Genomic DNA, 27443 nt, shown 5'->3' with positions numbered 1-27443 from the left:
ACAGAGGGAGCAGAAGAATAAGGGAAGAAAGAGGGAGAGGAAAAAACCCAATCAAAATGTATGGTTTGAGGCATGTTTCACAGCCTTCTGGTTAGATTCTTCTACTGAAATGAAGAAACAGAAGAGGAATGGCACTGGTCAGAGCCAGTGGAATTGCTCTTTCTCCTGTGCTACTGCTGTTAATAACTACAAGTGGGTTATTGAGCCAACCTCTGCTGGTTCTGCTTTGCTGCCTCATTTCCAGAGCCCTGCCCTGCGCTGGCACTCGCTCCCAGCTGGAGCTCTGCGTGGCCATGGCTGGGGAGAGCTCTGTTCCTCACAGAAAGAGGGGAGGAAAAGCAGGAGGGGGCCAGGGGAACCCAATTCAGAGTGCCCAGGGGGTGCAGGAGCAGTGGGGCTGGAGCAGAGCCCTGCTGAGATCAGCTCCTGCTCAGGAAGGGCCACTCTGGGAGCTGGGCAGGGTCCAGAGCAGGGCTGGGGCTGCTGTGGGTGGCAGCACTGCCCCGTGGCTGTGCCCCTGGCACCCCAGGCTCTGACGTGGCCCTGGCACAAAACCAGGGCATGGTGTGGGCTGAAAAGGGCCTTAAAGATCTTTTATTCCACCCCTGCCATGGGCAGGGACACCCTCCACTGTCCCAGGCTGCTCCAAGCCCCATCCAACATGGAACACTGCCAGGGATCCAGGGGCAGCCACAGCTGCTCTGGGCTCCTGTGCCAGGGAGGAATTTCTCCCTGACATCCCGTTTGAACCTGCCCTCTCTCAGTTTCAGCCCACTCCTCCTTGTCTGCTTTCCCTCCTTGCCGTTCCTCAGCCTCTCCAGCTCCGTGTGGAGTGGCAGGAGAAGCTCCCAGAGCACAGCACCAGGGTGCCCTTCTTGAGGCTGAGCTGAACATTTGTTTCGCTGTTTTTTTGTCCCTCTCTTTCCTGAAAGCCTTCCAGGGACGGCTACAGGAGTGTTCCTGCTGGGGGTAGGAACTGCCAGTCCTCTCCAGACTATTTTTTCCATCTGAAGTGGATCACATGCGGCTTTTCCACTCTTTGCCAAGCTCAAAAAATAGTCCCAACCCCCTGAGGGCTCGAGCCTCGTTCTGTCCTGACCACAGGCTCTGCAGTGCAGGGTCTGTCCCCACCATCCCCCCCCAAATTAAATGCTTTTGTTACTTCTACCATAATAATTATGTTTTTAGGCTTTTTTTGCCCCCTCCTATGGTTTAAGGAGATTATGGGAATTTTTTGTGCCTCTACCAGTAACGCACCCAACACATCTCCTTCAGTGGAGGTGACTCTGCTGTGACCAAACCAGTTTGGGACAGGAGCAGGGCAGGCAGGCTGGCCAGTGTGACCATGGAACACACTGCTCAGTAACTTTGCTTTGTGCTCAGTCACTTGGGGTCTTGCCTATGGTCAGGGATGTCCAAAAAGTTTGTGGTTTGACCTCCTGAAGGGAAGGGGGTGAATGTCCACTCACATCTTCCTCAAAGCTCTCCTTTCCATCTTTTAGTTCTTGCTAATCCCTTTGCTCAAGCCTGCTGTGTGCAAGGACTGTGTTTTTTTTAATTTAATCTGTGCTGGTTTGCACATCAGATCCCAGCAATTTTTCCCTCTTGCATGGAGCACTCTGCTGGCTGTCCCTGGTGTGGAAATGTGCCCCTCACTCCTCCCTCCCTTGTGAGCATCACTGAGCCCTGGGCTGCCTGCAGATACAGAGAGAGTTCAAAAGAATGGGTAGAGTTTCCCTCAAGTTAAAGCCTTCAGTTTGTTCTTTTTAGCCTTCAGTTTGTTCTTTTTAGCCTTGAGGTTGTTCTTTTTAGTACTGAATGCTGAAAGTGCAGCGTGCTGCTGGTGCTGTGTTTGCTTTGTTCCTGCATTGTGGGAGCCTGTGCGTGGGCTGCTCTCAGCCTGGAGGGCTGGCACTGAGCATTTGGCTTGTTTTCCTGAACCTGTTGCAATTTTCCTGTGTGAGATGGTAATTTATTTTATTTTATTTATTTATTTTTACATCTCTGCTGTTTGCTGGTCTGTCAGGGAGTGTGTCTGCTCCTGCTTTGCCCTTGGTGTGTGCAGAGGGCTTCAAGTGGGGACAGTGGAAGGGGAACAGGAGTGTGGGGTCCCTTGCAAATGCCAGGAGTTTCCCTGGGCTTTCCCATGAGCTGCATGCTCCCTGCATGGCCTGGCTCTGCCCCATGGGTGCCTCTCCAGGGCCCCTGGCAGGGAGCTCTCCCAAATTTAGGAGAGTCAGTGGTAAAGGTGTTGCTGGTTGTGTGCATCAGTTTGTTGATGGTTCTTGATGATGGCTTTCACTAACCAGTCTGTGACTAACTGTGGTTGTTTGATTACAGAGGGAACATCCCCACGCTAAACAGGTACGGTACTCGACATCTTTTCAAATTTCAAAAGCCACACTAGAAAGAATTAGCCTAATCCTGAATGTTTTAACATGTTTTGTTGTAGTGCCCTTCTCTTTACTTGGGAAACTCCCAACCATAACTCTTCTTTTACCTTCCCTTTTCCTCTCCCTTTGCCTAAAACATGTTTTCAGCTTTTCCTTTAAAAAAAATAAATCTTTGCATGTAGTAATCTTTGAAATCAGATTTGCTGGGTGGGTCTGCAGAGTGTTACACAGCCAAGTGCTGTCCATGGGTGTTTTTTGGCACTGGATTCCAGGTGTTGGCCCTCTGGCAGGTGAGCCCAGGCAGTTCCTCCCAGCCCAACCTGGTGCTACCCTGGTTTCTTGTCCATAGCTTAGAATTTGTCAGGGCTGCTTCACCTCCCTCACACCATAGATGAATCTACATCTCAAACAGCTGACAGCATGTTTTGTTGTGGTTTGGACGCTAATTTTTCCTCCTGTGTCTCAGTTGAAAAGTATTTCTTGTTTTAAATAATACCTGAAAAATGTCTGCTGTCTTTTTGTTCAGTCCCTGTTCTGTGATAGTTTTTGTATTAGTTGTAAGAAATGTACACCAAGGCATGTCCTGAAAAATCCCTCTCTTCCAAAATGTGAATACCTATTATTTATTACTGCTTACAAGCCTATTTAGGGAAAAATAGTAAAAATGGGCTTGGAAGTCTCACGGCTCTTAATCAGAGATAAATTGCGGAAACAGAGAGTGACTTTAGGCATGGAGAGCTATTAATCACCCTGATGATACTTTAGACTTGTTAACACTGTACTCAGGGCCGTATCACAGAGGGGTTGGTGTGTGGGAAGGAGGAAATCCCAGCAGAGCTGGGGGTGGCTGTGGCAGGAGTGCTCAGCCAGCTCCTGGGTCCTGCCCTGCTTTTCCCCCACAGCCCTTGGACTTCGCAGCTCTCAGGCACCGTGGGTGGTGGGGAATCCATTCCCTGAGTTTTTTCCCCATCTCCTCCTGCTGTGGCACTGCTTGGGAGGAGCAAAATCAATGTGTGCCCAAGCCCCAGGGAGGGCGAGCGAGGAGCGTGGGGTCTCTGGGCCAGCTCCCTGCTTGTGTCTCTTCAGAAGGGTCACACACAGCAGGCAGCTCTTGAGGGGAGTCTGGACTGAGATGAGTCTGTAGTACAGCTCAGAAATTGGTGATAATCATTGCAGAAAAGGCAAACCCCAGCTGTGGTCACCAGAGAAAGGTCCAGTCTAGTTGTGTGCTTTTTTCCTCACTGTGTGAGAGGCTTCCTCTGCTAAGGCTTGACTATGGCATTGTGAACCTTTAAAAAACAAAAACCACAGAATCAGTGAGGTTGGAAAAGAGCTTCAAGACTGTTGAGTCCAACCTGAGACTGATCCCCACTTTATCAACCAGCCCAGAGCACTGAGGGCCACATCCAGTTGTTTCCTGAGCAGAAAGGGAGGAATATGAGTGTAAGACTCCATAAAGAGTTTTGAAGAAGTCACTGTACCATACTGCATTTGAGGAGTGCAAATTACAGTATGATCAGAAAATTCATGGAATCAATAAGATAATACAGCATGGTGTGCTCCAACCTAATTTGCAAAAATGTACTGAATCCTTCAAGTGTCAAATCTTAGAATTGTTGCTGTTTGAGTCATGTTCCACCAGTAAAGCGAAACATAAGGGCAGGAGGAAAAATAAATTCAGCTTTGCATAGTCAGAATTCTCCTGTCATCTCAAGGAATACCTTTTTTAAGGGGTTATAACATTATTTGCTAACTATTGAGTAATTGAGACAACATCCAGGTAAGGGTGGCACCAGAGGCATGGCAGGGGCTCTGGAGGAGCCTGAGAAATCCCACGTGGGTTGCACAGCCACGCTCCAGGGCTCAGAGCACGTGCCCAAACCTGCTCCCTGTGCTGTCCCCACTGTCCCCTGCCCCTGCTGACTGTGCTCTTGTTGCCTTGCTGTTTAGAATGTCCTTCTCCTCCAACCTCAACCACTATGGGATGGTGCACGTGGCCAGCGTGAGCGACGTGCTGCTGGACAGCTCCTTCACGCCGCCGTGCCAGCGCATGGGCGGCATGGTCTCCTTCCGCACCTTCGAGGACTTTGTCAGGTGTGTGGGCTCGCCCCTGTGGCCACCTCCTCCCCCCCTGGGCCCTGGCAGAGCTGGGGAAGGCTTTGGCAGGCCTGCAGTCAGGTTTAGGCTGGTCCTGAGCGTGGTTACCTGTTTGGATGCCCGTGTGTGTCCCTTTGCTGTTGGATGCAGACAGAGGGATCAGCATCCCGGCTTCCTGCTGGCTGCAGAGCATTTGGGAACGTGCTGACGCCTCCTAATGCTCCGTGGATGTGTGTGGGGGGCAGTTCTTTGTGCTTCCAACCTTTTGGGATAGGCAACCCCCCAGCAGAGCCCTCAGCCTGCATCCAGGAGATCTCTGACAAACACTGGGCAATCCAGACTGGTTTGAGGAGCTGCCTCCTCACCTTTGAGCCCAGCAGGGGACGGAGCCCTCTGCTCCCAGGATGGGTGGGCTCAGTGCTGGGTGGGCTCAGTGCTGGGTGCTCCGTGGGCTGCCAGTGGTGAGGTGGTGACTGCTCCCTCCCTGCTGTATTCCAGGATCTTTGATGAAGTCATGGGATGCTTCTGCGACTCTCCCCCGCAGAGCCCGACGTTCCCCGAGGCCGGCCACGCTTCCCTGTACGATGAGGACAAGGTAGGGTGGGGTTTTTTCTTCTGGAAGGTGCTCCAGGCTGGCAGCAGGGCTGAGGCTGGCTGCTCCTCCTGGCTGGAGTGCTGGAAGCAGGAGTTAGGAGCTCTGTGTATTTATGGCTCTGATTTGCCTGCTTGTTCCACAGCAGGTGACTCGGCGTAGGCGGCCGCTTTCCGGCTCTGTTCTGAGGCTGTGGCTCAGCCTCTTGCTCTCCATGTAAATTTAGTTTATGGCTCTTAGCATCAGCAGAATTACTGGATCCACAGCAGCATGGCAGAGTTTAAAGCCACCATTAAGTCTCCAGACCCTCTCTCTGCAGCAGGATGTTGAACTGCACCTTCAGCCGTCTTTGTCCTACGTCTGACTTGCCGTGTTTCCTGTCTTACACCCTTCCCAGTCACCTTAAATCCCGATCCTTCCCTCTGTTCCACCTCTTGGAACTGTTTTTGGGAGGAGAGGCTGAGTGGAGCCGCTCAGTTTTTGCAGTGATGTGCAGAACAGGTGCAGAGGAGGCAGGAGGTCCCTAATCCGTAGGGATGGAGGTGCAGTTTCCCTTAGAGACACAGGTAGCTGCTCCACAAGAGGGGAAGCTCTGCTGGAATGGAGCCTGTGTCCAGAACAGGGCTTTGTTTCCCACTGATCCGTTGATCCTGATGTGTGTAAGCACTGTAGCCTTTTCCAGAATATTACTGTCAACTTTAATGCCCTCAGATCCCTCTCTACATCCCCCTCACCTCACCAAGGTAATTTCCTGTCCAGACTCAGTTTTTCCCAGTTAATCACAGGCTCCTGAAGGCTGAATTTGTAATTGCTTGGAACTCTAATGGAATTGATGTTTCCACATTATTTCATGCTGTTGTAGATATGAAAACTCACATTGTTTTGCCCCTACACTTTGATTAATTTATTTACTTTCCTTGATCCCAAAGTCCTCTACTGTCCTTGTGCTGCATCTGGTAAAGAGAGGCCCTGACCCTGTGCCCTGTCTCATCCTCAGACTTGGATTCTCCAAAGGAGGCTCCTGTTTGATGTTTGTGGACGTTGACTTCTGTGAAATTGCAGATTTATGAGGCTGTTTGGTCAGGGATTTCCCTCGCAGTTTTCCCTGCTGCTCCGCTGAGTTCATTTCCCCCAGAGCATCTCTGCTTTAAAGCTGGATTTAGGGAGCCTGTTCTGGGGACTGGCAGGTTAAGCTGGTGATCATTTACCCATGGGGACATCCCCCTGTGCTTGCAGAGTGCCCGGGAGGAGCCCATCCACATCCTCAACGTGGCCATCAAAACCGACAGCGACGTGGACGACGACAGCCTGGCTGCCATGTTCAGGGAGTTCACCCAGAGCAAGGTGAGCATCCCCCCTGCCTCCCTGGGCTTCCCTGGGCTTCCCTGGGCTTCCCAGGACTGGAAAAGTCTGTCTGTTCCTCAGGTTTGGGGTGGTTTGATTCGAAACAAACATGCTGCAGTTCCATCCTTAATTTATCCCATTTAAAGCCTGCCCAGTTCTCTGCACCTTCCTGAAACCACCAGGTCGTTGCTTCTCCTTCTAATCTGTTGGGTCAGGAATCCTTCCCTTGGATTTTTGATGGGATGAAAGACTTGGAAGGTTTTAAACACATCAGGTTAATCCTCAGTAACTGTCTCCACATGCTCTGAAAAACGGGTTCTGTCCCTTTCCCATGTGATAAAGTTGTTGTATGAGCAGCAGAACCATGTAAAAATGACATTAAAATGTCCTGGATTTGTGTATCACCATGCAATTAACATTTATTGCCCTTGTTAGCATGCTGGAGTATCCACCTCATACAATATTCCTGGCATGAGGAGGAATTATTTGTCATCTTCTGTGGCTCCTTCCCCTTCCCAAATGGGAGTGCTGGGTCAGCTGTGAGACAGCCTGGGTTGGGAGCCACCTCCTTGTGTCCACTCTGGGCTCTGCCTGCACCTGCTTTTCTGGAGAAGAGCTCCTCCAGTCTGTGGAGCTGAATATCCCACCAGGAACTGGGATTCACTGGTTTGGGGAGCACTGAAGGAGCACCTCCAACTCCTCAGTGTGGGAACAGACCCTGCAGAAATCAGGGCTTCCAAAATGGGACTGGCATCCACATGGCTCCAGCAGCTTCCTGTCTCTTTAAACAAGGAAAACAATCAAATCTAAGAATTAAAACTAGTTCTGCTTTTCATCTGCTTGATCATGCTCCAGGCGTTTTATGGGAGGGGATAAAAGGAAAGAAATAAAATATATATATAAAAAAAAATCCAAAACCACATTAAACTATCAAATAGGTTGATCCAAATTGTCCAAATAATCTTCTAGTCCCAGCATGTTGTGTGTGTTTTTTTTAATAGAAATTAGGATCATATACTTGTAAATGACTTGTGGAGGAGATTGAGGCAGTCAGTGGAAATGGAGTTTCTCCAGGTGCTGATGGCTAATCGCTCTGTAATAGCTGTGGCCTTGCTGGGAGACCCACATTATTACCATGTAATCAGAATCCTGTTGCTCTGCTGTTATTGTCTGCCACTTGTGGAATTTTAAAAGCAATAACAATTTTTGCTTTTTAAATCACGGCATTATTAAAGTTATTTTCTTCCTCTTGCCATGAATATAGTCACTGCTGCTCATTTTCAAAGGGCTTAACCTTAGTGAAACATCACAGTCTGTGCCGAGAGGGGCTGGTTTGTTCCTGCTTGAGCTGAGTTCTTGTTCCTTTCTGTGTTCTTTGCTTTTAAATTGGAAGAGGGAGGAGGAAGGAGAAAAGTTTGAAAAAGAGGAGAATTACGAGATCTTAGCACTTCAAAGGATCAGTGGTGTGGCAAATTGTGATAGCAGCACTCCTGTGAGAGGGGGCTCGGGGGAATGTGAGGAAGAGGCAACCAGGATGGATATTCTGGGATCTGCTGGGAAAAAAGTGACTGACACCTGACTTGTATGACCTTTGCAAGGTGGAATCTTGGAATCTCAGCATGGTTTGGGTTGGAAGGACCTTAAGGCCCCACCTGACATCCCACCTAACCCTTGTCCATCTAATTCTTGCCATGCTCCTCTCTGTCCATAAAAAAGTCCTTTTTTTTCCTGTTTAATGCCCTTAAAGCACCAGGGGCTCACAGTGAGGCCCCCCAAAGCCTTCCCCAGGCTGAGAGCTGTGTGCTTTGGGCTGGGTTATCCACAAGCTCACTGTGCCAAAGGCAAGGATGAGCTGCTGCTCCTGTGGGAGGCTCCTTGAAAACTCCTTTTCCATCATCTCCCCTGACCTGACCACATCCACGCCGTGCTCCCTTCAAAAAGGAGTCCTGGCAGATGGACAAGGATATTTCCTGCAGGATTTGGGTGTGACTCCTCTGCATTCCTGCTCAGCCAGGCTCAGCTGGCATTCTCTGTTCTGTGCTTGAGTTATTTACCTGCTGAGGTGGAAGGGGTTTGGGTGTTTGTGCTGCTAAGGGAGCATCAGGTGGGAAATCCTGGCTCCGAGGAGGCTGAGGAGGAGCAGGAGCTCAGAGGGAGAGGGACCTGCAGAGCTTTTTCCCTTCACAGAGGATTTCAGCATGTTTTCAGTCTGTTCTTTTCTGCCAGCCCAGTCACCTGTTTGCATCCTTGTTTTTGCAGAAATCAGTCCTGATTGAACATGGCATTCGGAGGCTGACTTTCCTTGTAGCACAAAAGGTATTTCAGTGTCTCTCCTGATGCTCAGAACTCTTTGGTTTCTAGCTCATTGTAACGTTGGCATCTGACAAGCTTTTCCCCAAATTGAACGCTGTATTTACTGTATTTAGTTCTGTCTTCACTGTTTTTTCCTCTAAAACTTGAGATGGTTTTCATGAATTCGCTTAAGAAAATTAATTTACAATTGTAAACAATCTTGACACATCTTGTATTCTTGAATTAATTAATTTTTGATTTTAATCCTAATTGCTAGCTGTCTTCTGCTTTTTTTTTTCTTCCTATGTGTGTGTGTTTCGTTTGTAAGGACTTCAGGAAACAGGTCAACTATGAGGTGGATCAGAGATTCCATGTAAGTAAAAAGGGCCTGGAGCCTGGTGGCATTCCTGACGTGAGGCCAGAGGCACGCAGGGGGCTCTGGGCTTCTCATTTGGATCTCAGGCAGGCATTTAATGCCCACACTGATTCAAAGTGAGGTGTGGGAGTATTCATTGGAATATCTGCCTGCAAACCCAGCCCGTGGCATTCCGAGGGGCTGCCAGGGCTCTGAGTCTCCCTCGTTGCCTGGCTGAGCTCAGGAAGCCACACTGATAAAATTTCCTTGTGTCTCAGTGTTGTCTTCTGTTCTGAGGTGCAATTATCAGTGAAACCTTTTTATTTCTTACGTAGTGTGGTGATTACTTTTGGCTTCTTGCTGATTTTTAAAGTAACTCAGAGCGGTCACTGAGGGGACTTGTTAAATTCTGCAGAGGGCTTTGGGGTGTGGGAGATGTTTGATGCTCTTACTGCTGAGAATTACTTCTTTCCCCAGGGCCTGGGCATCAGTGGGGTCTGGTTTAGGGTGGCAGTGTCAGGCATAACCAGATTTTTATCTCTTGGGGGTCTGCTTTTAAATTCTGGAAGTTATCAGGAGCCTTTGAAGTGCAAGAAATTCACCCAGTGCTCCACACAGCTTTATGAAGGGAGAAGCAGTTTACAAATCAGCAGAAATAGTGTTTGAACCTATGTGGGAGTCACCACGAGGGAATCTTTTCTCACAGCACAGGTACAGAGGTGTCAGCCAATAGGAAACTGGATTTTGTGGAGAGTTTTTTGAGACATTTAGCATGAAAAATCTAGGCTTTAGGTTTGAAAAAGGAAGTTTTAGAGAACAGAATGAATGTTGGAGGAATGAAAAATCCGAGTTGCTGAGTGGGACGTGTCAGAGGTCAGGAAGGAGGCACAGAGCACAAGGAACGTCCCCAAGCTGTCCCTGCATCCTCAGTGAGGTGTCAGCTGGCTGCAAAGTTTGTGCAGCACCTCTGGGAGCTGCTCTGTCAGTCTTTATTACTGTCTGCTATCCCAGCCCCTTCATTACTGGACCAACTATTAACTTAGCCAGGGCCTGGGCTTGGGTTTGTTTTTGTTTTAATTACAGTCTATATAATTAGTTCCCAGCATGTTGAGGTAATAGAGAGTTGCTCCAGCAAGCTTCCAATTTCCTCATCTCATTAGGTTTTTAACGTGATTATTAGTATAATAATCAACTCTGATGATTTCTGGTGTAGCTTTTCACATTCTGTGGTTTGCAGGGTGTCTTGATTGGCTAATTTAGGCAAATTATTTTGATTGTCTTGATGATGGTTGGTTGATTAGAACACAGCAGGGGTATAATTCTTCTGCCTAGGAAATGGAGCACTCTTTTGGATTTTGGTACCAAAGCACTGAGGATTTTTGTGTGTGTGCACATCTAATGATGATATTTGCCCACCACACCAGTGAGGTGCCTTGGAAGCAATTCCATTAGTGGTGGAATGAGCTGGAGATGGTGGGAGAAGCTGGCAGAGGGGGACAGGTAGGAGGGATGGGGAGAAGGGAGGGAACATGAAGAGGTTTTTTCCTAGATGAGGCTCACACACAATGCACACATTGGGCGAGCCTGAGTTTTTAGGCAGCATTTCTTGTACCACTGCTGGTTTTGGAAGGGTTTCCAGGCACACACAAGTTGTTTTGCTCAGCTGAGAGTCACCAGGTGAGGTCTGGGGGCTGTTTTACCTAGGAGGGAAGGAAGATGAGTGACTGGAACAGCACTTTGAGCCTTGAAATCTGCGCTGCTCAGTGGTGGCTTGCACAGTGTCACTGCTCATCGCACTCCCCCCAGCTGGGGTTGTTCATCTTCCATGGATAATGGAATGTGAGCCAGAAATTCAGTGACTCCGGGTCAGATTCCCTGGTTTTTGCTTAGTAAGACAGTTCTGGCAAGTTGTGTGTGTCCCTTCAGGTCACCTTCAGCACAGGCAGCAGTGTTCTCACGTGGTGCAAGCTCTGCCCACTGGAAGTGTGATTCCAGAGGAGGGCATGGACCTGCCTGGATGGAGCTGGAGGGGCAGGATGCTCTCTAGGAGAAATCTAGGCCCAGATTTCTAAGATTTGTACAATATTTCAGAAAACTCTCAAGGCTCTGCCAGGGTTTTATCTATGTAACAGAAAACCAGAGAAACTGAGTGGTGTATGGGGGATTTTTGGAATGTTTTTGCTGTTCCATAAAGGAGAATAAAGTTATTTAATTACAACTCCCAGTTTTCCATGGGAAGAGAGTATTTCTGGCAGTAATGGTATGAAGAGAGCTGTAGAATAAGATCATTGTTCTGTGTCCATCTGCATCCATAACAGAGTGTTCATATCACTGCAGACATCTCCACAGGAATCTTAATCACAACTAGAAAAACTTTCCCACTGCTGTCTGGACCCTTCTGTGTTGTTGTCTGTTGTTAACTGACCATTATAATCTAAAGCCAATCAAGTAGCCTCTTTTGCATTAGTGAGGGCAGGTCTAAGCTACCTCTGCTGTCTTGAAGGTGACTTGATTTCCCACCACCTTTGTGATGTTGAAAGAGTAGCTGGGAACAACTTGTGTCACCTCCTGTGCTGTGGTGGTGCCCTGAGAGTGGCCTGAGGGCGCTCTGGGGATGTCAGTGCTTGCTTTGGGAGGACTAACACTGTTGTTTTTATTTTCAAACAGAGGGAATTCCCAAAGTTCTTCACGTTCCGTGCCCGGGATAAGGTGAGTTGGATATTTTCAGTACTTTTCTCCAAGTGTTGGCTTTATCCTTCTTTCATGCAGTGATTCACGACTCAGAATCAGGACAAAACCTTCTGGTTTCTGTGGAAAAAAGGGATTTTTGAGGGGGGTGAGCTTGAGAACTTGCTGTCCTGCAATTTGTGTTCTGCTCTCAGCAGTTTCACAGCTCCCAGTGCCAGACAGAGAAGTCTGGGTTGGGTTTGTTGGGATCTTTAGAGTTTGAATTAAATGTGGAATTTCACTGGGGTGGTGTCGAGTTGTTGCCCTGGGTGTTTCACCTTTCCCATGCCCCCTCTGCTGTGTCCCTGCAGTTCGAGGAGGACAGGATTTACCGGCACCTGGAGCCCGCCCTGGCCTTCCAGCTGGAGCTGAACCGCATGAGGAACTTCGACCTCACGGCCATCCCCTGTGCCAACCACAAAATGCACCTGTACCTGGGGGCAGCCAAGGTGGAGGTGGGCACGGAGGTCACAGACTACAGGTTCTTCGTCAGGGCCATCATAAGGCACTCGGACCTGGTGACCAAGGTGAGTTTGTCCCTTTCCAAGGTGGTGAGTGAATCCCAGGGTCACCCCAGGGACCTGCAGGATCCAAAACTGATCATTCCCTCTATGGGGGTTGTGCCATCTCCTTGCTGGTGCTGCTCTGCAGAGCCATCCCTTTGAAGTCCTGGTATTCCTGTGCTCCAGGGAGGTTTTTCTGGGGCCCAAGAGAAGAGTCATAAACCCTTAAATCTTTTGAATCTGTTGAACTTAAATCTGCTGCCTTAGATCTTGAGGCAACAGTGGCTTGCCCTGCCTGGTTTCAGCTTTACTCTGAGCTGAAGGAGGGCACAGGGCAGGCGGGTGTGGGCTCCAGGCCCTGGGAGCACTGGGAGCACTGGGGATGGACCTGCTCCAGGGCTGGCACCACTGGGTTCTGTTCTCTCCATCGTGTCCTGCAGTTCTCCAAACCTCACGCTCTCAGGCAGTGAGCTGTGAGTAAAGAGTCCATGTTTTGTTGGTAATCTCTGGCAGGAAGCCTCCTTTGAGTACCTGCAGAACGAGGGTGAGCGTTTGCTGCTGGAGGCCATGGACGAGCTGGAGGTGGCCTTCAACAACACCAACGTGCGCACGGACTGCAACCACATCTTCCTCAACTTCGTGCCCACCGTCATCATGGACCCCTCCAAGGTGGGAGCTCCTGGCCTGCTGGGGGCTGGTTACCTTTGCAGGGCTTCACTTGTCAGAACTGAATGGTCTTTTGTTCATAGAACCTCTGAATTGTGGAATGGTTTGGGGTGGAAGGGCCTTAAAGCTCATCCTGTTCCAACCCCAGCACCTTCCACTGGCCCAGGTTGTCCCAAGCCTCATCCAGCCTGGCCTTGGACCCTTCCAGCCTTTGCCAGAGCCTCCTCATCCTCACAGTCAGGGATTTCTTCCCAATATCCCATCCAACCCTGCCCTCTGGCAGTTTAAAGCCATTTCCTTGTGCAGCTCAGCTCCTCTGGGTGAACTGAGGGCCAGCTGTTAGAAATACGTTTTCTGTTTGAAACTAAACCTATTATTTCATTGTGTGTTTGAGCTAAAAAGTTTTCATAAAGAAGCAGGTGTAAATGCTCTTCTGTTTGTTACAAAAGTTCAGATTCCATCCAAATAAAACATGAGATAAATTAAGAGCTTAAAAGGAATCTGTAAATTCAGCCACAAAAGTGCCTCATTTTCAGTCCCCGATACAAAACCACAGAGATGAATGTTATAAATAAATGAACAATAAGCTTTGTAGATGGACAAATGAAAGTGTTCAGGCATAAAGGATGTTTGTGGCTAGCAGAATCACCACAAAGCAAGTCCCTAGTCCAGGCTGAATTTAGCTGGAAATCAGCATTCAGTTCATGGGTACCCAAAGATGAGAGCTGACCTTTCCTGAGGAGAACAGCCGAAAGTTTAAAAAGATGAATGGGGTATCAAAATAACTCTCTCTTGCTTGCTGACTTTTAAATCATGATTAAAAATTGGTGGCTTAAATCCCTTTTGAATGAACCTTTCCTGGCACATCCAGAGCTGTTGGTTCCCAGGAAGTTCAGAAGAAGCTGGAATATTCATCCCTGGAAGTTGGGCTGCCCTCAGATACAAACCATGACTTTTCCTTGAGCTGCTGTGCAAAAGAGACTTTTTTTGGGAAAAATATTTAACCCAGCCTATAAATTGCCTTCTTTTAATATGCACTTTGCCCACAGTGGTATTTTATAAAGTTTAATAGAAGAGCAGAAGGCCCAGCTCCAAGTGGTAATTGCTTTGTTGATTTAAAGCCCCGTGCAGGCAGTGAAATGTGATTATTGTGCATACGAGGGCTGCAGAACTGCTTGCCAAGGATTTGGTTTCCCTGCATTCTGTGGTTCCCAGGTGTGAGTGCTGCCTGTGGAGGGGGTCAGGGGGTCCCAGTGCTGGGCTGGGGTGCAGTGGTTGGATTTGATCATCAAGGTCTTTTCCAGCTTATGGATTCTGTGGTTCTGTGTGCCATGAGGAAACAGGGACGTGAATCCAGCACTGTCCCACTGCATCAGTGGTCCCCAGGTGGAGTTCCTGCCTGTCTCAAGGCTCAGGATGAGGGGCACAGGTCCCCAGGGTCCTGTAACTGCAGTGGGCGTGTGCTGGTGTAGGGTGCTGCTCCAGCACCGTGGAGCAGTGGGATGTGGGGGCACACAGAGCTGTGACGGATCCAGGGAGAATCCCGGAATGGCCTGGGTTGGCAGGGACCCTAAAGCCCGTCCCAGAGCCCCAGGGCCCCCTCCCCAGGCGCTGAGGGAGCTCTGTCCCCGTGCAGATCGAGGAGTCGGTGCGCTCCATGGTGATGCGCTACGGCAGCCGCCTCTGGAAGCTGCGCGTGCTGCAGGCCGAGCTGAAGATCAACATCCGCCTGACGCCCACGGGCAAGGCCATCCCCATCCGCCTCTTCCTCACCAACGAGTCGGGCTACTACCTGGACATCAGCCTCTACAAGGAGGTGACAGACTCCAGGACGGGACAGGTACGGCCCTGCGGGGTTGGGTGAGGGCCTTGGGAAGGGTCACGCAGTGCCCGGTGGAGCTTTTGGTGACACGGTCGTGCCCGAGGCCACCCTCAGCAGTGATGAGCCCCAGGAGGGTGTGTCAAGTCCTGAGGGTGTCCAGCTTTTCTCAGAATGGCCTAGAATGATATCTGAGATGGCTCTGCAGGTGCGTTTTGTAAAACAGAGGTTTTAACAAATGAGAAAATAACAAACAATGTGAAAGAACAAAAGCTGTGCACAGAGGAGCCCCTGGCACCTGGCTGAGGCACCCCGAGCTCCTCTGTGCTCATTCCTTTGATCAGGGAGGGGTAATTAGGCTTGGTGCCTGATAGATGCCAGCTCCATTCCTGAGGAGAGCTGGAAGGTCCAGCGGGTGCTGCTGTGCTGGCACTGAGGCAGCCACGGGGAGGAAACAGAAAGTTCTGGTGCTTCTCCTGAAAAGTCAGGGGTGAGGCTGGCACCCCTTTCCTTCCTTGGGAAGTTTGTTGGGTGTGGACGTGCCCTGCAGCAGTGGTGTTTGCAGGACATCTCAGGATGGTTTGGGTTGGAGGGCACCTTAAAACTCATCCCGTTCCAACTCCCTGCCACAGGCATGGACACCTCCCACCAGACCTGGTTGCTTCAAGCCCCTTAAAATGCTCTAATGTAACACAAAATTGCCATTTAACATAGCCAAAGGAAGCAGAGTGTAAAGATAAACTTGCAGCAGCAGATGTAAAGTGTGATTAATTAAGTCAGTCAAGTTTTTTGATTGTTTTGCTCGTGCCCTCAGTCATTTGGGCAGCTGTTTTTCCAAAGAGTTTGCCTTTTTTTTCCTCAAAAAAGTGCTAGGAAAGGAATCACTGCTGGTGCTCATCCTTGTAATAAAAAATGTTATTAATTACACATTTTCCTGAGTAGATAGAAGAAAATCTGTGGAAGTGTCCTTTAAATTCAAAAGATATAAGGAATGACCTGGGTAGGATGATGTAAAATTATGGAAGGTTCTTTTATATCATTTTTATAAACCATAATGGGCTCTTTTGTAATGGTTGTGGCTCTTGTGGTGTTTCTGTTTTCCATGGTGCAGGGACAGTGTGGTTTACTGAAATACCTACATATGCTAAAATCCATGGAGCATGGGATGCATGGAAAATATTTAAATAGAGAAATGTTTACATCTCCCTCTGTAATCATCTCTCTGCCAGGCAGGGGAAGCAGCAGAATAAATCACTTGGGCACTGTGAATGTGGAGCACAAAGTGCTGAGTCACCTTTCTCCCCCTTTTTCCATTTAATTTTTCCAGCGAGCTGCTGGCCGTGGAGTCCATCCAGCTCCGAGATCTCAGAACAGATAGTGTCAGTGTGTTTTACCTCATCCCTGCCTTTGAGGGGAGATGAGGAAAGAAAAGAACATTTTAATAATCTCCAGCAGCTCAGCTTAACCCTTGAGTTGGGCCAGTCACTTGTGAAGGTCACAAGTGAACTCTGAACTGATGAGCTGCTTTATTTAAAGCTTGGGGAATGGGGTCCTGTGGGTGTGTGTGGCTTTAGCAACTTTTCTAGTATTAAATTTGAATTGTTTTCTAGACTATTAAGACAAGAACTATTACTAGACAAGTTCTAGTAAAAAATACCCTGATATTTTTAGGAAACTTCCCCATCATGATGGAGATTTAAAGGGCGGGTTCAGATCTGTGGATTTTTCCCTCTGTTTTCAGAGAGTTCTTTTAAACTTAGGGAAATCTTTTAAAAAATTCAAGTATTATTGATGTGCTGAAGAAGGGGAAGATGGTTCCATGGTGAGAGAATGACCCTGGTCTCTTATTTCTCAGTAGTGCTAAGTGGTGATGCTCAGCACAGACTTCTCCAGTTCCCTGCAGAGCTTTCCAGAGATTGAGGGAGAATTTCCAAGTGCAGATCCTGACAGATCCCAAGACAGGCATTGTCACAAACACTCATTACCCTGAACAAATGCTCCTCCCATTAAAGAAGCTGCCTCCCAAATTAATGTTTGTGCAGACTGGAGAGAGCATAAACTGCAGGTTTTATCTAAAAACAAAAATAGGCTTGACTGAAATTCTTCGATCAGATAAATTCATCTTGAATTAGATAAATTAATCTTGGATTAGATAAATTAATCTTGAATTAGATAAATTAATTTTTAATTAGATAAATTCTGTTCAACACATCCTAATCATGTCCTTCCTGCCAGGTATGTCCCTGTTAAGCAGAGTTTGGGCTGTTTTTATCCCATTTTTATTTCCTCCTGCTTCTCCATTGAAAAGCTTCCCTTCCAAACCCTGCCTGCCCGGAATATATAGTGCCGTGAAACACGGCAGCTGATAATTCATGTTGCTACTCTGGGCAAATCTTTTAAACTTAAAATATCAAAACTTCAAGCCCGGTGACATATGCAAGTCCTGACCCGGCTGGCGGGCGCAGCCGCGGCTCGCGCTCCATAAATAACGGAGTTCTCCTGGAGTTCTCCTGGAGCTCTCCTGGCTGCTGCAGCCCTCCCTCGGCACAGACAGTGCCAGGGCAGCTCTGGGGGCTGGAGCTGCTCTCAGGCCGGGCTTTGTGCTGGGGATGTGGCTCTGTGTGCTCTGTGTGCTCTGCTGGGGTCCTGCAGTGGCGGGGCTGAGGTGTCTCCCAAGGGCGGCGATGCGCGGTGGAGCTCGGGGTGCGCGGCTGTGCCGGCGTGGGCAGCCCTGCATGGCCAGGGACAGCCAGGGACAGCCAGGGACAGCCAGGGACAGCCCTGCACGGCCCTGCACGGCCCTGCATGGCCAGGGACAGCCCTGCACAGCCCTGCACAGCCCTGCATGGCCAGGGACAACCAGGGACAGCCAGGGACAGCCAGGGACAGCCCTGCATGGCCAGGGACAGCCAGGGACAGCCAGGGACAGCCAGGGACAGCCAGGGACAGCCAGGGACAGCCCTGCATGGCCCTGCATGGCCAGGGACAGCCAGGGACAGCCAGGGACAGCCCTGCATGGCCCTGCATGGCCAGGGACAGCCAGGGACAGCCAGGGACAGCCAGGGACAGCCCTGCACGGCCAGGGACAGCCAGGGACAGCCAGGGACAGCCAGGGACAGCCCTGCACGGCCAGGGACAGACAGGAACAGCCCTGCATGGCCAGGGACAGCCAGGGACAGCCCTGCACGGCCCTGCACGGCCAGGGACAGACAGGAACAGCCCTGCATGGCCAGGGACAGCCAGGGACAGCCAGGGACAGCCCTGCATGGCCAGGGACAGCCCTGCACGGCCCTGCATGGCCAAGGACAGCCAGGGACAGCCAGGGACAGCCAGGGACAGCCAGGGACAGCCCTGCACGGCCAGGGACAGCCAGGGACAGCCAGGGACAGCCAGGGACAGCCCTGCACGGCCAGGGACAACCAGGGACAGCCAGGGACAGCCCTGCACGGCCCTGCATGGCCAGGGACAGCCAGGAACAGCCAGGGACAGCCAGGGACAGCCCTGCACGGCCAGGGACAGCCAGGGACGGCCAGGGACAGCCCTGCACGGCCAGGGACAGCCAGGGACAGCCAGGGACAGCCCTGCACGGCCAAGGACAGCCAGGGACAGCCAGGGACAACCAGGGACAGCCCTGCACAGCCCTGCATGGTCAGGGACAGCCAGGGACAGCCAGGGACAGCCCTGCATGGCCAGGGACAGCCAGGGACAGCCAGGGACAGCCTTGCATGGCCAGGGACAGCCAGGGACAGCCCTGCACGGCCAGGGACAGCCAGGGACAGCCCTGCATGGCCAGGGACAGCCAGGGACAGCCAGGAACAGCTGGGGACAGCCAGGCTGGAGGAGCCTGGGGAGTTTTGGAGTTCTCAGTGTGCAGAACCCGTGGGTTAAACAGGGCTTTGTCCTGCAGATCATGTTCCAGGCCTATGGAGATAAGCAGGGACCACTCCATGGGATGCTGATCAACACTCCCTACGTGACCAAGGACCTGCTGCAGTCCAAGAGGTTCCAGGCACAGACTTTAGGGACGTCCTATGTCTATGACATTCCTGAGATGTTCAGGCAGGTGAGTACTTGGGCTCTTCTTGTTGTTCTTCTCTTTGCCATCCTGATTGTCAGGGGAACCATGGGCCTGCCAGGGGTCCCCAGGGATTATGAGCTGTGGATTGAATCTACTTTAAATGAACTTAGAATAAATTATTACTGGAGTTCCATTAATGAGTCAAACAGTAGAAGCTGAAACATAAACCATCTCCCCTTCCTTGTTTCTTTGTTTTCCCACTTTGTCATCTGCCCTTCCTAGAAGGTGTTTGCTGGGTCCTATCCTGAACCACCTCGTTCAGATTTTAATTTGGGGGAAACTGTTTCGTGATTCAGATCCCAAAGCAGGTGGTATCCCTGGAATACTGTCAGTCACACTGGCAGGAGGGATCTTTTGGGGTGTCCAGTTGGGAATAATCCCAAATTCCCAAATGTGGGGCTACCACACTGGGGTGGATTGAATATAAAATGTATACATTCATATATAATCTCGAATATGAATATAAAAATCCATCAGAAGGTGCCGTTCCTGAGCAGAGTTTCTCTCCCACCCGCAGTCCTTGATCAAGCTGTGGAATTCCATGAACGAGCACGCGTTCCTGCCGCCGGCGCCGCTGCCCTCCGACATCCTGACCTACACAGAGCTGGTGCTGGATGACCAGGGCCAGCTGGTGCACATGAACAGGCTGCCAGGAGGAAACGAGGCAAGTGCCACCCCCTTTTGGGCTGCTTCCCCCTCTGTGCCCCTTTTCATGACAATTTTCATGACAATTGTCAAACCCAGCCCAAAGCACAAGGTCTTGTGCTTTGGGCTGGGTTTGACAATTGTCATGAAAATTCACCAGCGCAAAATCTGCTCCTTCAGCCTCTCACGGATGGAATCTCACTCTTGGAAATGAGATTGTTTTGTTTTGTTGCATTAAAAATTAATACCTTCCCTACAATGGGTGTTTTAACTTCCATAGTAAGTGATGATTCCATTTCAGACCCGTGCCTGTGCTGGGCTTCCTTCATAATTAAAAAATGCTCATTCAGCTGTTCCAGGTAACTGGGATTTGTATTTGAGCAAAATGTGGGTTTTTTTACGAGGCTAAATAGAAGTATTTCCATTTGCTAAAAAAAAACCAACCCTAAACCACGGAAAAATCTGTTTTATGCTTCCATTTCCATCCTCCCCACACAGTTTGTATCAAGGTGTGTGGAACCTCCTCCTCTAGAGCAGGATTTACTCAAGAGTTACACCGAGCTGGTGCTGGGGATGGCAGAGCCACTCCTGGAGCTCCAGCAGGAGGAGGCTTTGCTGTCGTGGTGAGGTTTTTCTGGAGTGTCTTCCCATTAGGAAGGCAAAAATTGCAGCTTTGGAATGACTGCAGAGCAAAGTGAACCACCAGAAGATGTGGTTGATTATTTTTGTGGGAATCAGTAAGTGAATATTCCAAAGTAATTTAAATTTGAACAGTTCTGAGTGACGGTATCATTTATTTTTCTTGGTGTCATTGAACCATATTTTCCTAAATACACAGCTTAATGTTTGCAAAGGTCTGTTCAAAACCATCAGGGTAGTGATCCAAGGAATCAGGAGTTTCCTGCATGGGTCTTGTCAGGGGAAGGTTTGGAACGGGATTTTTGCAAATTGCCCCTGATGGTGACTGTGGGCTTGTGCTGGACTTGAGGAGAAATGTTTGAACTGGTCTAATTAAAACTGCAGTGAGCTATTCCCTCATCCCCAGTGCACGCTGAGGCTGCTGGGGAGCCTTGTGCCATCATCTTTCTCTCGTTCCCTGCTCTCATTCGGCGTTGGAGTGGATGGTGGCTGGGGAAACAGCAAAGTCCCTCAGGGACGTCGCTCTGTTCTTGCTGAAATTACAAGCACAGAGCTGCCTGGGCATGAACATGTAGTGTTTACTCTGCCAGTATGAATACAAATAGTCTTATTATAAGAGATTCTGTACCCAAAGACCACCAAAAAAAAAAAAAATTAGGAGATTTTTTTTAACCCTTGGTAGACTTGGTTGTGCTCAGTCTGTAAAGAAATTATGTGGCTGTTGTGGTGTGTGGAGTATTTAAATTAATCTGATGTGATCTATCAGATGTCTTCTTGCCCAGAGGGGTTGCAGAGGTTGTGTAGAGGTTCTCCCCATCCCTGGAGGTGTCCCAGACTGGATTGGATGGGTTGGAGCACCCTGGGGCAATGGGAGGTGTCCCTGCCCATGGCAGGGCTGGCACTGGATGGGCTTTGAGGTCCCTCCAGCTCCACAGTGGAGTCTGTGCCCCAGAGATCCAGAGCTGCCTCCAGTGAGCTGACTGACAGGTGAAATAGGAACTTCTCAGGTAAATGTGAGATTTTTATTATTGATTTTCTTTCTTGCCAGCAAAAGGTGCTGGTTCTCTGAATTCAAAGTCGTTGGAGAGATTGCCCGTGGTGTTTTGTAGTAAAGAGGAGATACCTGGTGGGAATTGCTGTCTGTAGAAAATGTTGTTGTTGTTGTTGGGTACATTGAGGTTCTCCTTGTTTTGGATCAGAGGCTCAGAGCCATTCCCACTCTCCAGTGGGAGCCCTGGCACTGGGGTTCGGTGTCTCCAGGGCTTGGCCTTCCTGCCAGTTACATTTCCTCCCTGAAAAGGGGTCAGGACACTCGTGCTCTCACAGCATCCACCTGAGCTGGGTGCCCTGAGTGTTTGAGCTGACAGGAGGAATTGAGAAGCCAACATCAAATCCAGGAGATTTGTGGGCAGCGTGTTCAGCCCGAGCTGCAATCCCTGCTCTGACACGGGGCAGGGCAGCAGCTCCAGGCTGGGCTTCTCCCTGTCCCCACAGAGTTTGCAGGCAGCATTTTGGGCAAAAATCTGTGTTTTCAGGAAAATCTTGATGTCTCAGGACTTTTCCCAGTCCATGAGGTTTTACTCCGGGTGGCTCAGGACCTCTCCCCTTGCCCACCAGGCCATTGCAGTAATTAACTCTTTGCTGTGGTCTCAACAAAGAGGCCAAGGAATTAATGGACTGTGAAAATACAAGTTGCTCTTTATCCCTAGGCTGCTCTGGCAGCTCCCAGTCCCTGTGCTGCTGGCCCTGCCCTGCCCTTGGGCACAGCACCATTCCCAGCCTCTGACCATGCACAGGACACCTCTTTTACCACTCTGCCTCAGAATCCCAGGTTTGGGTTGGAAGGACCTTGAACCTCATCCTGTTCCACCCCTGCCGTGGGCTGTGCTGAACTGGGGAAATCTCTGAGAGAGTCAGGAATGGGGTGGGCACAGAGCAGTTGAGGAGTGCATCCACCACGGAGGACCTGGAGCACACTGACACCCCCTGCAAAGCCCAGGGCTTTGTTCCCAAGATTAGCATATTAGCAGAAATCTCAGTGTGAAAAGGTAATTCCCTCAGCCCCTTGCAGAACTCAATATATTCCTTGTCAGTCCTGAGCCAGGCATTTGGATGCTTTTCTATAGCACTTTATGTATTTTGACTACAATTTCCCCTGATCCTCTGGCACCAGGAAAGCACCAGCTGCTGATAAGACCCAACTAATCTTCAAGGACAAGGAGAAAGTGATGTAAGGAGGGCCTGCAGCAGCAGCCCACATCCCCCTTCATCCCGGTGCCGTGGAGGATGTGTCATTTTCCCCACTGGCACTAGATGTCACAGTTTTTCCTCCTCAGTAGCACAGGGATCAGAAATAATCCACAATCACCGCTGTTTGCTGGAGCTTTGGCTGCAGCACCTTTCCTGGGTAGCTGGGGAGGTTTGGCCAGGGGAAATTCAGGATGGCAGCGGGCTCCTGGAATGCTGCTCCGGTGGCTTTCCGGATTGCCAGAGGCGGAAAGGTGTAGCTAATGCATTTTATACAAGCACAGCTTAATCGTTGAGCTGCATGTTCTGCTTTGTCACCCCCTGTTCCTGCATTTTATGGCAGGCACAGGGAATTAAAACAGCAGCGAGAGCTGCAGGTTTCTTGGAGGGTTTTAAAATCCCCAAATCCAAGGCTTCCAGGAACAGAGATGGAAGAGGTGGCACAGTTTTATTCTCTATTTCCATATAGATGTCTGGGCAGGTGTGTGTGGATCACAGGGATACTGTGGACAGGAAGGTTCTTGCCTGCAGGAAAGCTCCTGGTGAAGGTTGTCTCTTGCTCTCTGTGATATGTCTTTACCCCTCTGTAACTTCAGGAGGAATTTCTCCATGGAAGGGGTGGTCAGGCACTGGAAGGGGCTGTCCAGGGAGGTGCTGGAGTCCCCATCCCTGGAGGTGTCCAAGGCAGGACTGGATGTGGCACTCTGGTCTGGTGACAAGGTGGGGATGGGTGACAGGTTGGACTCGATGGTCTTGGATGGTTCTGGGATTCTGTGACACCTCTCCCTGAGCACCTGCTCACGTCTCACCCTGGAGCTGTTCCCTCCCATCCGCTCGTGCCAGCGTGCTTGGCTGGGCTGCCACCACCACGCTTGGATTGCTGAGGGACTCCTTTTCCAGAGCCAAGAGGGAATCCTGGCTTCTGGCACTCCACCCTTGTCAAGGCACGGAGCTGGGATGTGCCACGTGCACTCTGCCCTTTTCCTGGGGGCTGCTTCGTGCTCCACATAAAAATTGGAAAGCTCTGCACAGTGTAAATGCAGAGAGTCGCTCTTAGATGTGAAGTTCCAGACGACAGATTCAAATGATGAAATGCCAAAATTGCTGCATCTGTACCAAGTAAATACCCACATTCAGCTTTCCAAATTTGGGTGTAAATAGATAAAACGAAGCCTGGCCTCCAGTCCCCAGGCTCAGCACTGTCCTGTTGTGAGGGAAACAGAATAAACCAACACTGGTGTCACTGGGCACCAGACAGGAGACAGGACCTGAGGGAACAGCTGGAGCTGGGCCAGGGGAAGGTTTATGTTGGGTATCAGGAAAAACTTCTTCCCCCAGAGGGTGGTGGAGCACTGAGCAAGCTCCCCAGGGAATGGTCAAGGCTGCCAGAGCTCCAGGAGTGTTTGGACAATGCTCTCAGAGGGTGGGACTGTCGGGATGTCTGTGCAGGGCCGTGAGTTGGACTGGATGATCCCTTCCAGCTCAGGATGTTCTGTGCTTCTCCAGGAATTACAGAACCTGCCAGAAAGAGCCTGGAAAGCCCCCTCTCCCCAGCAGCTGTGGGGGCTTTCTCTCTCTGCTCGGAGCCTGCTGTGCTTCCCAGAGGGAGCTGGGGTCGGCTCCTTCCCCGTTCCCCTCGGTGCCTGTTGTCAGCAGCCCCGGCTGCCACCGGCAGTCAATTTGGAACTGCATCAGTGTGTGTATTACTGTTCCCATCGATAGTGCAATTAATGTTGAAGTCAATTTTGGTGTTAATTTTAGGCCATGATTAGTGTTGACACTGGGTGTCAAACGAGCGGCGTTTACGAGCGCCGGGGAAGCGCCGTTCGTTAGCGCGCCCGTTTTACTGGCTCTTAATGCCTCCATTAAGGCCAGGATGGAGTGGGAGAAGGTGTGTGTGAAATTATACATCTGAAACTTGGGTGTCATCTCCGTGTGTCGTGCAATTCTGCAGGGCTGGGGCCGTTCAGGGAGCAAATGACAGCTGAGCACTGAATCCTAATCACAGTTTGGAGCATCAGAAATAATGATCACTTCTGATCGGGGCTTGTGAATAATTCATCCCCTTTGATTTTCACGTGCTGCCCACTGATACTTTTCAAACCAAATGTGTTCCTACAGGAGAATAATGGTCCCACTTCTTATGGAAATACCGTGGCACAAATCATTTTGCCAACATAAAAACAGTTAAATAAGACGGTTCCTGCTTTTATTTTTTCCTCCGCCCCTTCTTCACTCCTGGGTGTGCTGGGAATGGAGCCGTGGCAGGAGCAGCACTTCCAAACTGTGCTGCCTCTTCCAAAGAGCCTGTTCCAAAGCCAGGGCTGCTCACCATCACCTACTACTGCCTGCCAGTGCTCTTAGGTGATTAGCTCAGCCTGGTTAATTAACCTGGGAACTCTCCACTTTTTAGAGTGCTGCCGTTAACTTAAAAATCTCATTATTCCTTTTTTTTTTTTTCTGGAATAGAAAACCATTCTCCACTGCCCATAAATCTCAACTGAATCTAGCAAATTCGTAGCAAAAAAAATTCCTTAGTTGTGCAGATCCCCATAGCTTTTATGACTGGATAAATGGCACAAAACATGCAGTGAACTGGGGAGGCAAAAGACACACAAGTTAATAGTGGTGCACTTTTAATTTTTCTTTTCCTAAACTGCGTGGGGTTGCTCCATATTTCTCAACTGTAAACTGTTTTCAGGAGTTTGTGCCCTGGCTAGATTGTTTTCTGTTCTCCTGGTGAGCACTGGCAAAAGGGACTGTACTGGTGTAGAGGACACATGATCCTGGGTTAGGAAACTACTCCAACACTTCTGCTACAATCTGAATTTTCTAAATAAGAAATGCCTTAAATTGGCCTGTTTCCTGTGCTGTCAAAAATCATCAAGCTGCTGAAAGTGAGGAAATTCTCTTACATGCTGGTGGGTGGGATGGGCTGTGGGACCAGCCCTGGGGGCTCCCTGGGCCACCACTGGTCCCTGGCTGATGGGATCAGTGTGACTGTAAGGAAACAACTTTTGGGGATTTTTGTTCCCTTCTTTGAAGCTGCTGCAGCATCTCTCTGTTCCAAACCCTGCAGCTGGATGCTGAGGTGGAACTGTAAGTCTGTGAATATTCAGAGGCAAACAGGAGGAGTGGAGGAATCCAAGGAGAAGGTGAACTGAAACACTCTGTTAACTTGCAGCCTCAGCTCTTGGAAGGGGAGGTGTAAGGAAGGATCTGCCAGTAGCTGGCTGTAATATTTTTGGATTGCTGCCTGCTTTACTTCCAATGACCCTTTGATTAATTCCTCTGCCTCTTTATTTTTTTTAATGAGCCTATTATGGCATATCTTATTGCAGATGCTGATTGGATCTGGGCTGTGTATTGTGCCATTTGGATGTGGATTAAATGGCACAGATCTGTCTGCTGCCTCTCCCCCTCCCGCTTTAGCTCATCCTGCTCAGAATTCCGAGGCTCCACAATGAGAGGCTCGGCTCTGCTGATTGCAGAGGATGTGCAATCGGCTTGAGGAATGTGTACTCAGAGCTTATGATCCCCGGGCCGGCGGGGACTGCGTGATGCATGTGGCTTTCAAGGGACACTGCTGTCCCCATCTGTTAATGGCACTCCGGGCTGGCCGGCTCCGGAGCGCTGCCTGAGGGATGGGGGCTGCTGATCCTCTAGGAGAGATCATCCCGTGATTTTTGGGAAAGAAAAAAATAACGCAGTGAAAAGCGTTGCTTAACCCCGGGCAGGCTTGGGATGGAGCTGCTGGAAAATTGGGGAAGGGAAAAGGAAGGAGAGGAAGAAATGTAAGGAAGGGTGGGGGGGGAAATTTGAGGTAGCAGTGAAATAAAAATGTTTAAAAGAAGGTAAAATGAGGGACACTGCAAGTGTGCCCTTGCAGGAGTGCAGAGGCTGATGGGTGTGGGATGATGTGTTCCTGCTCATTCCCAGGAATGAGACTCCAGGGTGGTGAGGGTGATGAGGGTGTGGGGTGATACCTGGGAAGGTGGTCAGGAATCCTGTGCAGCAGCACACCCCACCTCACCTGGGAGCACAGGGAATGCACAGCTCCCTGCGGCAGGGACGTGGCCAGGACGTGTTGGACCTGAGATAAAGCCCTGAATGGAGAGAGGGAAAACCAGTGTGAGTGTCCTGGTGGGGTGAGAGCAGTGGAAAACGTGCTCCAAGGAACATGGGAGGGATCAGGTGCCTCCAGCTGTGCTGTGCCCTGGCTGAGCCCATCAGAGCTGCTGTTATCCAGGCTCCCCAGGAAAATATGCCAAGTCCAAGAGACTCCAAGAGACCAAATGAGAGGAATGCTCCCTGTGTGGCTCCTTTCCTTCACAACCCACAGACACAGAATTTATTTTGTGCTGTTCTCTGCTCTTGGGCTGCAGATCGGGATGGTGGCCTGGAAGATGACCCTGAAGACGCCGGAGTACCCGGAGGGCCGGGACATCATTGTCATTGGCAATGACATCACCTACAAGATCGGCTCCTTCGGGCCCCAGGAGGACGTGCTGTTCCTCAGGGCCTCGGAGCTGGCGCGGGCCCAGGGCATCCCCAGGATCTACGTGGCCGCCAACAGCGGCGCCAGGATCGGCCTGGCCGAGGAGATCCGGCACATGTTCCACGTGGCCTGGGAGGACCCAGACAACCCCTACAAGGTGAGCGGGAGTTTCCCGGGAGGGGAGAGCTCTGCAGCAGCCCACGGGGGTCTGGTTTTGACACCACCTCTTCTAACAGAGGTGAGGGTAAGCGTTTCTCGGAGTGTCACCTCCAAAGTTCTCCTTGGTGTTGGATCTGGAGCACTGGGAATGCCCAAGGCTGAGCTGGGTGAAGCTGGGAGCAGCCTGGTCCTGTATAACCCAAACCATTCCATGACAGGATTTTACAATCTCCCAGGCAGCAGATTGGCATCTAGAAGGAGTTAGTGCCAAATATTGCACCATTCCCAGGCCTCAGCTTCATCTCCGGGATTGAGAGAATGTTCCTATCACTCTGTAGAATTAAATTCTGTCCCTTGGAAGCTTCTTTTTGGAATTGGTTACAGGGGAT

General features: G+C 50.1%; 1 protein-coding gene across 5 annotated transcripts in view; it reads left to right on the top strand.

Moving 5' to 3' along the window:
* The window catches only part of ACACA (acetyl-CoA carboxylase alpha), a 100640-nt gene that overhangs the window by 40622 nt on the left and 32575 nt on the right, over window positions 1-27443 (top strand). For 4 of the 5 annotated variants that reach the window (XM_063402876.1, XM_063402875.1, XM_063402877.1 and 1 more), the window contains 13 exons: window positions 2341-2364; window positions 4344-4487; window positions 4989-5085; window positions 6319-6426; window positions 8686-8742; window positions 9047-9091; window positions 11741-11782; window positions 12112-12327; window positions 12817-12972; window positions 14606-14809; window positions 18696-18851; window positions 19384-19530; window positions 26783-27052. In XM_063402876.1, the coding sequence (XP_063258946.1) occupies window positions 2341-2364; window positions 4344-4487; window positions 4989-5085; window positions 6319-6426; window positions 8686-8742; window positions 9047-9091; window positions 11741-11782; window positions 12112-12327; window positions 12817-12972; window positions 14606-14809; window positions 18696-18851; window positions 19384-19530; window positions 26783-27052 (1666 nt within the window). The remainder of the gene's footprint in view (window positions 1-2340; window positions 2365-4343; window positions 4488-4988; window positions 5086-6318; window positions 6427-8685; window positions 8743-9046; window positions 9092-11740; window positions 11783-12111; window positions 12328-12816; window positions 12973-14605; window positions 14810-18695; window positions 18852-19383; window positions 19531-26782; window positions 27053-27443) is intronic. The other variant, XM_063402878.1, reaches the window with a different exon arrangement.

This window comes from Prinia subflava, chromosome 8 (genome assembly GCF_021018805.1).
Source record: "Prinia subflava isolate CZ2003 ecotype Zambia chromosome 8, Cam_Psub_1.2, whole genome shotgun sequence".
NCBI lineage: Eukaryota > Metazoa > Chordata > Aves > Passeriformes > Cisticolidae > Prinia > Prinia subflava.
This window is presented reverse-complemented; position numbering and strand designations above follow the sequence as displayed.